The sequence below is a fragment of the Achroia grisella genome, unplaced genomic scaffold (genome assembly GCF_030625045.1).
Source record: "Achroia grisella isolate CSIRO2021 unplaced genomic scaffold, CSIRO_AGI_Agris_v1 utg782, whole genome shotgun sequence".
NCBI lineage: Eukaryota > Metazoa > Arthropoda > Insecta > Lepidoptera > Pyralidae > Achroia > Achroia grisella.
In genome coordinates, this window is record NW_026713022.1 from 5,289,823 (window position 1) to 5,303,209 (window position 13,387).

Here is a 13,387-nt window from a genome sequence, read left to right on the forward strand (position 1 = left end):
CATGACTACGTGGAATTTTATTTTATTTTTCTAAAATAAAAATAGCCTAAGTTACTCCTTATTACATCAGCTACCTGCCAAAAAAAGTCCCGTCAAAATAGGTTCAGCCATTTCAGAGATTAGCCGGAACAAACAGACCGATAGACAGACAGACAAAAATAGTAAAAAATGTTATTTTGGTGTATGTACCGTATTATATTCATATGCATGTATTAAAAAACGGTTATTTCAATATTACAAACAGACACTCCAATTTTATTTATATGTCTAGACTATTATTTATTGTACCATTCATTAAGGACACAAAACTGTAAGATATATATAATTTGCTGTACGACACACATGTTCAATTTAAATGAAATATATTAAAAAAACATGCGCCAAAACTGTACAAAACCACAAGTTAATTTTTCGTCATAAATTAGAAATATAAATATTTATCATCGTTTTATGTAGAACGGCACCACTATTAATAACATGCCGACATCGTTTTAATTGATTATATTATTATGTATGTAAATTTTAGTCAATTGGTAATTTTCTTCATTTTAATCACTGGTAATAAATTTTAGTTTTCTGATAAATAACTGTGTTTTATTAATTAGTTCCATAAGGTTTTTATTAAAATAATTATTATTTGTATTTTATAGTTAATTGTAGCTAAATTGTAAAAATTTACAACATTTATTTGAAAAGAATACGAGCTGAGTTTCTTGTCAGTTATTCTCATCTCGAAAATAATTTCGAACTGACGGTAGATTTGACATATCATAAGAGTCTGTAATACACCTACATATAACTATTTCTATTTCTATTTGCACTGATTCTGACGAGACTTTCACTCGCAAATAAACACATAGGAACTTTGATTTCAGAAACATAATTTAATTTAATAATAAAAAGAGTTTCATGCAGACGAAGTAGCCTGTAATAGCTAGTAGATATGTAAAGAGGAAATATTACTTTTATTAACATTTTTATATTAAAATATCTGAGGTATTATTATAATAATAATTCTTTCTCTATCCAAAGACAATCTGGAAGTGATATCTTAGTGATAAAAAATTATAAGATATAGTTCGATCGACGTTCCGGATTATATCTGGCGCAAAGGATTTCTCTAGCAATTCAACGTGGAAATGCTGCGAGCATTATGGGAACCTTTAAGCTAGGTACGATACGGGACAATTTTAGCAATTAACTTTTAGGTTTATTTTTTATTGTATATTTATCATGTAATTAATTATAAGCTTTTTGAGGTTATAATAAATAAAAAATATCGTCCCCTTCATATTATTACCTGATGAATTCTAATGCTTTCAAGTATAATTCCTAATTCAAAAAACTAAAATAATGAGCCCGCGACCAACAAAACCGCAGCCGTACACCGTAGCCGTAACATCACATTGATTGATGGTGTTGAAGCGTGGGATACAATTACCCAATTCACCAACTAAACCGTATTACATGTATAGACTTATTTGTTTACATTTTATTAAATAAAACCGGTAAAGTGTGAGCCGGTTTCTTAACAGTGGGTTCCGAATAAAACGGTGAACTAGTTTTGAAGTTGTGCCAAAATGTAAACCAGCGACATCGTTTTACATCAAAAAGATTTCAAGTAAGTATAGGACAACAGGATCCAAATCGGATCAACAATCAAAAACAAATGAGAAGAGACCAAATGGGAGAGGTAATAATAATTACATAATAAATATAATAATAATAATACTGAAAGAGAAATATATAAAACATATATAAAAGAATAATACTTGTAATAATATAATAATAATAATTAAAATTTTTATCTTAAACTTTGGATGCTCAGCATAAATAATAGAAATTATAAAAAAAGCACATCCTTTATAAGATTCTCATAGCGCTTAGCGCTATTTAGTCCTAAACTAAGCAGTGCTTGTGTTATAGTTACTAGACAACTGATATAAATACACTACTATCTAGTACCCATAACACATACATTTTTTTTTAAATACATACATTACATACATTACGATTGCATTTTTGTTGAAATTATCTGAAACTATTTCAAACATCATACGATAGCATTATCTAAGTTACATATAATTAGTATCTCAAATTTATAATTGTGACAAATGGACTGACAGAATATGTTGCTCTTTATGGAGTCCATTTTACAATTTCGGTTGGTAACCCTGAATAGCTCTAACTGTGACATATAGAAAAAGTTATATGGACAGATAGAAAAGTACACTAGACAGAAAAGTAGACTGACAGAATATGTTGCTCTTTATGGAGTCCATTTTACAATTTCGGTTGGTAACCCTGAATAGCTCTAACTGTGACATATAGAAAAAGTTATATGGACAGATAGAAAAGTACACTAGACAGAAAAGTAGACTGACAGAATATGTTGCTCTTTATGGAGTCCATTTTACAATTTCGGTTGGTAACCCTGAATAGCTCTAACTGTGACATATAGAAAAAGTTATATGGACAGATAGAAAAGTAGTTCTATATGTATACCGTTTCACAATTTTGATGGGGAACCCTAAAAAGCTATTAACTTCAACAAGATATTCCAATTTATCTCGGCGGTGAGTGGCTCGCAATTTGCGTGTACTTTCAATTAATTTTAAATGGTATTTAATGTATTTATATACATTATTTTAAATATTAAACGGTTACAAAAATTATTTAATTAAAAAAGAACTTGTTCATATACTCATATATGTATTATATTTTATATAATTATAGGTTATAGTATTTTTACAATAAATTGATCATCAAAGGCTTCGATTCTGGCAGAGTATATTTTTATTTGACGGCCTCGGTGATCTAACAGTATTGTACACCGCTTCGTGGGTTCGATTCCTGGTATAGTACAATCATTGCTATTCTTGAGTATGATATTTTGTATGAGTATAGAATAGAATAGCAAAATACTTTACTGAAAAGCTTAAAGACAGTTACTACTTGGTCAGGAGCGATTCATAAAAGAAATAGAGGAAGACCAAAAGTTAAAAGAAATTCGTAAAATAGCTGGCGAGGACTGAACAGCCAAAGAAAATTACAGGAACTGTTGGAGAAATTGGAGAAGGCCTTTATAATTGAGAGGTACTAGGTTTATACTTAGTAAAAAAAAAATGAGAAATTAAATCTTATATATAAAATTCTCGTGTCACAGTTTTCGTTTCCATACTCCTCCGAAACGGCTTGACCGAAATTTTGTGAGCGTATTGAGTATGTCTGAGAATCGGCTAACATCTATTTTTCATCCCCCTAAATGTTAAGGGTAGTCCACTCTCAATTTTTTTTTTTTATTTTAAGGCAAAACAACGTTTGCCTGGACAGCTAGTAATGCTATAATAATAACATATGTAGAATTGTCCGAAAATTTTTGTCTTCCGTTTAAAAACTTTCATTATCATCATTTCTTTTATAGTTGTCTTTGTTTAGATATAGATATAGATAAATAACTGTATTTTATTAATTAGTTCCATAAGGTTTTTATTAAAATAAATATTATTTATATTTTATAGTTAATTGTAGCTAAATTGTAAAAATTTACAACATTTATTTGAAAAGAATACGAGCTGAGTTTCTTGTCAGTTCTTCTCATCTCGAAAATCATTTCAAACTGACGGTAGATTTGACATATCATAAGAGTTTGTAATAGACCTACATATTTCTATTTCTATTTCTATTTGCACCGGATTCTGACGAGACTTTCACTCGCAAATAAACACATAGGAACTTTGATTTCAGAAACATAATTTAATTTAATAATAAAAAGAGTTTCATGCAGACGAAGTCGCCTGTAATAGCTAGTAATGAAAAATATGTAAAGAGGAAATATTACTTTTATTAACATTTTTATATTAAAAAATCTGAGGTATTATAATAATAATAATATATAATAATAATAATTTTTTCTCTATCCAAAGACAATCTGGAAGTGATTTCTTAGTGATAAGAAATTATAAGATATATTTTTGAGGTTATAATAAATAAAAATATCTTCCCCTTCATATTATTACCTGATGAATTCTAATGCTTTCAAATATAATTCCTAATTCAAAAAACTAAAATAATGAACCCGCGACCAACAAAACCGCAGCCGTACACCGTAGCCGTAACTTCACATTGATTGATGGTGTTGAAGCGTGGGATACAATTACACAATTCACAAACTAAACCGTATTACATGTATAGACTTATTTGTTTACATTTTATTAAATAAAACCGGTAAAGTGTGAGCCGGTCTCTTAACAGTGGGTTCCGAATAAAACGGTGAACTAGTTTTGAAGTTGTGCCAAAATGTAAACCAGCGACATCGTTTTACATCAAAAAGATTTCAAGTAAGTATAGGACAACAGGATCCAAATCGGATCAACAATCAAAAACAAATGAGAAGAGACCAAATGGGAGAGGTAATAATAATTACATAATAAATATAATAATAATAATACTGAAAGAGAAATATATAAAACATATATAAAAGAATAATACTTGTAATAATATAATAATAATAATTAAAATTTTTATCTTAAACTTTGGATGCTCAGCATAAATAATAGAAATTATAAAAAAAGCACATCCTTTATAAGATTCTCATAGCGCTTAGCGCTATTTAGTCCTAAACTAAGCAGTGCTTGTGTTATAGTTACTAGACAACTGATATAAATACACTACTATCTAGTACCCATAACACATACATTTTTTTTTAAATACATACATTACATACATTACGATTGCATTTTTGTTGAAATTATCTGAAACTATTTCAAACATCATACGATAGCATTATCTAAGTTACATATAATTAGTATCTCAAATTTATAATTGTGACAAATGGACTGACAGAATATATTGCTCTTTATGGAGTCCATTTTACAATTTCGGTTGGTAACCCTGAATAGCTCTAACTGTGACATATAGAAAAAGTTATATGGACAGATAGAAAAGTACACTAGACAGAAAAGTAGACTGACAGAATATGTTGCTCTTTATGGAGTCCATTTTACAATTTCGGTTGGTAACCCTGAATAGCTCTAACTGTGACATATAGAAAAAGTTATATGGACAGATAGAAAAGTACACTAGACAGAAAAGTAGACTGACAGAATATGTTGCTCTTTATGGAGTCCATTTTACAATTTCGGTTGGTAACCCTGAATAGCTCTAACTGTGACATATAGAAAAAGTTATATGGACAGATAGAAAAGTAGTTCTATATGTATACCGTTTCACAATTTTGATGGGGAACCCTAAAAAGCTATTAACTTCAACAAGATATTCCAATTTATCTCGGCGGTGAGTGGCTCGCAATTTGCGTGTACTTTCAATTAATTTTAAATGGTATTTAATGTATTTATATACATTATTTTAAATATTAAACGGTTACAAAAATTATTTAATTAAAAAAGAACTTGTTCATATACTCATATATGTATTATATTTTATATAATTATAGGTTATAGTATTTTTACAATAAATTGATCATCAAAGGCTTCGATTCTGGCAGAGTATATTTTTATTTGACGGCCTCGGTGATCTAACAGTATTGTACACCGCTTCGTGGGTTCGATTCCTGGTATAGTACAATCATTGCTATTCTTGAGTATGATATTTTGTATGAGTATAGAATAGAATAGCAAAATACTTTACTGAAAAGCTTAAAGACAGTTACTACTTGGTCAGGAGCGATTCATAAAAGAAATAGAGGTAGACCAAAGGTTAGAAGAAATTCGTAAAATAGCTGGCGAGGGCTGGACAGCCAAAAAAAATTACAGGAACTGTTGGAGAAATTGGAGAAGGCCTTTATAATTGACAGGTACTAGGTTTATACTTAGTAAAAAAAATGAGAAATTAAATCTTATATATAAAATTCTCGTGCCACAGTTTTAGTTCCCATACTCCTCCGAAACGGCTTGACCGATTCTCATGAAATTTTGTGAGCGTATTGAGTTTGTCTGAGAATCGGCTAACATCTATTTTTCATCCCCCTAAATGTTAAGGGTAGTCCACTCTCAATTTTTTTTTATTTTAAGGCAAAACAACGTTTGCCTGGACAGCTAGTAATGCTATAATAATAACATATGTAGAATTGTCCGAAAATTTTTGTCTTCCATTTAAAAACCTTCATTATCATCATTTCTTTTATAGTTGTCTTTGTTTGGTAATTTTCATCCGCAATAACAAGTCTATCACCCCATCAAAGGGAGATATATATAACTAGCTGTCCCGGCAAACGTTGTTTTGCCTCAAAATAAAAAATAAAAATGTGGACTACCCCTAACATTTAGGGGGATGAAAAATAGATGTTGGCCGATTCTTAGACCTACTCAATACGCTCACAAAATTTCATGAGAATCGGTCAAGCCGTTTCGGAGGAGTATGGGAACTAAAACTGTGATACGAGAATTTTATATATAAGATAATAATAATAATAATAATTAGGAACCACCTCGATATGTTGTAAATTCTCTGCTGTACATTAGGAAACACCTAGACATGTTGCAAATCTCCTCTACAATAGAAGTATTCGTATATAAAAACTAGCTTTTACACGCGGTCTTGCCTGTTGTAATATATAATTTATCAATCAATTGTTGTAGCTGTTCGATTTTGAAGATCAGTTTACGGGTAGGGATAAAAAAATATATTTTAATTTTCTTAAGATTCGACATTAAAAAACACAGACAACCCTACCTACCCTTATTTTGAAGAATTATAGAAGGTACATAATAAACTAAACATACGGCAGTATAATATTTATAGTAGGTATATAATAAACTAAACATTCGGCAGTATAATATTTATAGTACGTACATAATAAACTAAACATACGGCAGTATAATATTTATAGTAGGTACATAATAAACTAAACATACGGCAGTATAATATTTATAGTAGGTACATAATAAACTAAACATACGGCAGTATAATATTTTCCTAATATAAAATAATTATATATATTTTTTTTTTTTTTTTTTTTTTTTTTTTTTTTTTTTTTCTGGTGAGGTTGTAACGGTGACATACATTCAAAAGTGCTCCAACTTAAAATTATAATTAAAAATAGTAGTACTATTTTAAAACTTTTAATTTTATGTGCAAAATAATCTAGTAAGAGTACACTTCACCTGCCAACTTTCACTATCACATATTTCTCACTGGTTCACGTAAATCCACGATGTATAATCAAAAACTGAGCTTACAAGACACCAGAGCAGAGTTTGCACAGAGGATGGAAGAATTTGAAAAACGTCTCCAAAAGGCTTCATCCTCAAATTCCGACACGACTGCTATAGCCGAGGATTTTGCGACTTTCAAGGAATTCACCCTTAAGAGTCTTGCTGCACTACAACACCAGGTGGACTTGCTTGTGCTCGAGGTAGACCGACAGGAAATGCGCAGCCGCAAGAGGATTTTGCTCATACATGGAGTTCCAGAGGCCAGGCAAGAAGACACAGCCTCAGTCGTTGAAGGTGTAGTTGTCGACCAGCTGAAAGTGATTGATTTCACAGCTGCCAACATTAGCCGATGCCACAGGATGGGACGACTAAATTCAGCGAAATCTCGCCCTATTTTGGTTAAGATGTGTGATACTGGCATTCGTGATAAAATATGGTTTGCCAAAACGAACTTGAAGGGATCAAGCATTACTGTGTCGGAGTTTTTAACGAAACTTCGTCATGACACCTTCATGATGGCCAGGCAACGATTTGGAGTCAAGAAGTGCTGGTCACGAGATATTTATCTCTATGGCTTCATCCACATTTTGTGCCCTGATGGATCTAAACATCGCGTTAGCAGCTTGGCCGAGTTAGAAAAGGTCGCGCCGCCGCGGCCGGTCCCAGAACAGCAAAAGATAGCCCCACAGGTGAAAGATAACGTTGCTGCATCCAAAACGAGGCGCGCCAATGTTAAAAAATAGGTCTAATGATGTATCTTGTTTACTATTTTCGCTTTGTCTAAATTTTAGTTCCCTACACTTCAATTTCATTCAACAATCTTAGATCCAACAACTATATTGTATATATTTCTCTCTAATCTATTGCCAACATAACTCACTTGTTCTACCCACTTTTGTATCACTTTTTTTTTTTATACATTATCTTTGGTCTCAGATTTAATATTGTCAATTCACCCTGATGGCAGCTCACAGCATAGTGTAGTTGTAAATTTTTAAACCGATTGTCATTGTTAAATGTCAATTTTAACCACAGTGTAATAAGTCAATCTTGCAAGTGTAGGTGAAGTTTTTATTTATTCTGTTTTTGGATACCAGCTCTTTGCACTTATGTTATAGTAAATTATGGTTATATTCAATTATATGTGATATATTGTCATATTAATTTAGCGTTTTGTTCTTACAACTGGCGGGTGGAGTGCCCATGTAATGATAGTACTTTCTAGAATACATATTTATTTATATTTTTTTTTATTATTTTTTAAAGTATATTTATATATATATATATATATTTAGGTGTGATATATATATATATATATATTTTTATTATATATTTAAACATTAATTTATACATATACAATGCTAAATAATATTGATAGTGACGGTGATGAAGACGATTTTTTCTCCATATCATCGCATAATTTAAGCAGTAACAGTAGCATGTTTAGTTTTCCTTGTTTGTCTGATGTCTTGACTGGTTGTTTTTCAGATGTTCCTAAGAATTTTAACGTTATTCACATTAACGCCCAAAGTATTCCGGCACATTATTCAGATTTATTGGCGTCCCTCGACCAGCATAATGTACATGCTATACTAGTTTCCGAATCTTGGCTGAAACCTTGTCTCCTCTCCTCATCTTATTGTCTTCCAGGATTTCAACTTATTCGCAATGATAGAACCAGCGGCGGTGGTGGTGGTGTTGCCATATATTTACGTTCTCACCTTCCATTTTCTATAATTAGCATGTCTGCACAGCCACCGCCACCAGATGCTGGTGAACACTTGTTTGTTGAAGTCCTGCTATCCCATTCAAAAATACTTCTTGGAGTCTACTATTGCCCTTCCATGCACATCAACTATTTTTCCTCCTTGGAAAAGTTGCTTGAAGACTTCACACTAAATTTCCGTCATACAATTATAATGGGCGATTTTAATACATGTCTGCTTAAAAGAGATAATCGGTCTACTACATTACAATCTACAGTGCAAGCTTGTAACATGTATATTCTACCTCTTACAGCTACTCACCATTTCCCCAACTCCGCTCCATCTCTTCTTGATTTAATATTCATAAAAAATATAGTCTCCTCCTTGGAACATGTGGAAAAACATGGTCAATGTGATGCTGATGCTTTCTCTTACCATGATCTTATTTATTTGTCTTACAAAATCCGACCTCCTAAAGATAAACCCAAAATTATTTTTCAGCGTAATTTTGGTGGTATGGACATTGAGGGATTGCGTAGTGACGCCGTGGAGACGGACTGGTCACCTGTTATGGCAGCTGATTCTATTGACGACAAAGTAATGCAATTCAACATTATAGTGACTAAGTTGTATGATGTACATGCACCTTTAAGAGCCATTAAAATAAAGCATACTCCTGCTCCATGGCTCACAGATGAAATTAGGGCACTTATGCACAAAAAAGTTACAACCAAGGCCAAATTTAAACGTCGTCCAACTAACGATAACAAAATGAAGTACTATGAAGCCAGAAATCGCTGCAATAGAATGTGTAGGGATGCACAACGTCGCTATATTCATAACTCAATTTCTGATCAGGAACCTGCTAAAGCTTGGAAATTCCTTAGATCACTTGGAGTCGGCAAGATCCGTCACAAAAATTTGCATCGAAACTTAGACATAAATTCTCTCAATCAGCATTTTTCCTCGTCGTCCATTATTATGGATATAGATGACAAAACTAGTACAATTTCTTATCTTTCATCACTTCCGACTCCAAACTATTCTCCTTTCGTTTTTAATCAATTCACAGAGTGTGATGTTAAGAAAAGCATTATAGCAATTTCCTCTAGCGCTGTTGGTGTTGACTGTATCAGTCGCAATATGATTCTTCCTATCCTCGATCAGATCCTATCAATTATTTGCCATATCCTTAATCACTCCGTAATAACTAGTGTTTATCCTAAAATCTGGAAAGAAGCGCAAATAATCCCTCTTCCAAAAAAGGCCAATCCCGCATCTCATTCTGATTTCCGTCCCATCTGTATTCTACCTTTCCTTTCCAAAGTCCTTGAACGTTTGATTCACAACCAATTCACCTCGTTCCTTAACAAAAACAACCTAATAAATCCTCTTCAGTCTGGTTTCCGACCTGGTCACAGTACAACAACTGCTCTCGTTAAAATCACTGACGATATCAGACTAGGTATGGAAAAAAGTCAGTTAACTATCCTTACACTCCTTGACTTTAGTAACGCCTTTAATACCGTAGATTTTGATATCCTCGAGGAATTGCTACGCTCTCTTAACATATCTCCACCTGTAGTTGAATGGTTTCACAATTATTTGTCTGGACGTCGGCAGCAAATCCGCATTGATGATACATTTTCATCATGGTGTGATACGTTTGCCGGTGTTCCACAAGGTGGCGTTTTATCTCCCTTACTTTTCACAGTTTTTATAAACTCAATTTCTAACTTACTAACTTCTTCCTACCATCTATATGCAGACGACTTACAAATTTATTATCAGGCTCCACTAGAAAACTTCAATGACGCTATTTCCGTAGTTAATAGTGATTTGACATATATTACAAACTGGAGTAAAGCTTTTGGATTAACAATTAATGCTACAAAAACTCAAGTCATTATAGTAGGCAGCTCCAGGCTAATTAACAGGATCGACTGGTCGACTATCGCTGAAATTAAAGTGAATGACGAAGTAATTCCCTTTAGTACTTCTGTCAAAAACCTGGGCATTCATATTGACAGCTTTTTTAATTGGAGACCGCAAATTCAAGCAGTTAGCAGGAAAATATTTGCAGCGTTGGGGTCATTACGGAGGTTGCGCAATTTCCTGCCCATTGCTACCAAAATTACGCTATCTCAATCTCTTCTTCATCCCATACTTGATTACGCCGATACATGTTACTCTAATCTTACAGAAGACCAACTTAATAAGCTTGAGCGACTTCAAAATACTCTTATAAGATTTATTTTCGGTCTTCGAAAATTTGATCATGTTTCCGAGTTTCGCACTAAACTCAAGTGGCTTCCTATTCGCTTTCGCCGGAATACTCACATTCTTTCCCTTCTCCATAATATCCTTTATAACCCTTCAACTCCTAACTATCTGAAGGAGCGGTTTGTTTTCCTTCATAGCTCTAATAACGCCAATCTTAGGTCATCGGAGAATCTCCAGTTAAAGACACCAGTACATCATACTGCTTTTTACGACATGTCCTTCACGGTACTTGCTGTCCGACTATGGAACGATCTGCCACTTCCCATACGTAAATTGACATCACTGCCTGCTTTTAAATCGAGCGTTAAAAAATATTATTCACGAAACTTATCTGCATAGTAACGTCGCTATTGTATAGATATTATTTAATTTATTTATATGTATATATGTATGTATATATGTGTGTGTATGTATATTTTATATATAATGATTATTATGTAGTTATATGTATGTGTATATAATATGTAAATTGTACATCCAACAACGAATTGTTATACCTCGACCAGACACAGTCTAATCACTCCTCTCCATCCTAAGGTTGCCTGGAAGAAATCGCTATTTAGCGATAAGGCCGCCCATTGTTACCTCTATATTATAATTATTTTGTTATTATTTTCATATTTAATGTACATATTAATTTATGTAATTACTCTTTCTGTGAGAGGAACAATAAAGTGTTTTTCATTTCATTTCATTTCATTTCATTATATAAATTACACAGAATATCATTTGTGTTGGTTTGTCACTATTTATCGGCATACATATTGCATACAACCCATGGTATTCATAGCCTGTATTTCAACAGGCTACAACCGCACTGTAGGCAATAACAATTAATTCCAGTCCATCCAGCCTGAGATACATTGGTAAGCTGCGAAGATTTATCGACTAACTAGCTGTACTCGCGACTTTGTTCGCGTGGAATTTTACTTTTCCAAAATTAAGAATTTTTCTTTAAAATAAAAGTAGCCTAAATTACTCCTTATTACACCAGCTACCTGCCAATAAAAGTCCCGTCAAAATCGGCCCAGCCATTTCAGAGATTAGCCGGAACAGACATACAGACAAAATTGTAAAAAAATGTTATTTTGGTGTCTGTACCGTATTTGTATTCAAATGCATGTATTAAAAAATAGTTATTTCAATATTACAAACAGACACTTCAATTTTATTGATATGTATAGTGTATAGATTTAATTATTCATTATTTATAGATCGATATATCAGAGCGACAACGGTCCTAGCATAGCAGATAACAAGATGGCTAATCTACCTTTAAATCAATGCAATAAAGGTCATATTGCATTGTGAATTGATGATATTAATTTCCAAACACATTTATTTGTGCGCAATAGGGTGCCACTACTGGCAATTCTATGGTTCCTGCATGTGTTTCTTCTGAAGGTTTCTTATAATAATAATAATAATAATCTCAGGACAATTCACACAGCGCCATCTAGGCCCAAGTTAAGCTAGCTAAAGCTTGTGTTATGGGTACTAGATAACTGATACATGTACATAGATATTTTTTTTTGTAAATACATACATATTATACATAGAAAATACCCAGACCGATACAAACAATCATACTCATATATACAAGATACAGGCCTGACCTAGTTTGGGGACTACAGATAATAGAAATATATAAAAAATTGTATTATATTGTAAACATGTGAATGTAAATCTATAATATATTATTATTCTTGATGTATAAATAAATAAATATACAAATGTTTGTGCCGTGCGAGGAATCGAACCCGCGACCAAGGGTCGTAAAGCGGTGTGCTAGACCGCTAGACCACCGAGGTCGTCATTTATATGTTCCCGTTATGAAATTATCATTTCAAGTCCTATAATGGACTGTACAGTAATCACGTGATCTTTTTGTAATATTTTTTAAACCCGGGATGGGTTCTTCCCTTCCCCTCAGTGTGGTCTAAAACTACGAAAAATTACGTGTATTTTTCAGTACCTATAAATAATCTTAAAACTTTATACAACAATATCTTTAAGTATAAGTATATAGTATAAAAAAAATAAAATCTAATTTTATGCTAAAAGAGTCAAGGTAACGCTACATTTGGTTTTTCACTTTGTAAAATCACGAGTTTGATGAATAAATAAATAAAATTATCAATTTAAATATATAAGAATCTGTTTTATTATAATTATTATATTTATCATTAAGCAATTCACTTATCAATATAAATATATAGTTTT

General features: G+C 32.3%; 2 protein-coding genes across 2 annotated transcripts in view; one reads left to right on the top strand and one right to left on the bottom strand.

Moving 5' to 3' along the window:
• LOC131851309 (protein phosphatase 1 regulatory subunit 12B) overlaps positions 1 to 13,387 on the bottom strand; it is a 166,597-nt gene that overhangs the window by 21,522 nt on the left and 131,688 nt on the right. The window lies entirely within an intron of this gene.
• Positions 7,042 to 8,095, top strand: LOC131851311 (uncharacterized). Its single transcript, XM_059201798.1, has one exon. It carries the CDS (start codon positions 7,175 to 7,177, stop codon positions 7,916 to 7,918), a length of 744 nt encoding a protein of 247 aa, XP_059057781.1. The 5' UTR covers positions 7,042 to 7,174; the 3' UTR covers positions 7,919 to 8,095.

Coding starts and splice junctions, on each gene's coding strand:
- LOC131851311 (XM_059201798.1), top strand. CDS start 7,175: ATGTATAATCAAAAACTGAGCTTACAAGACACCAGAGCAGAGTTTGCA.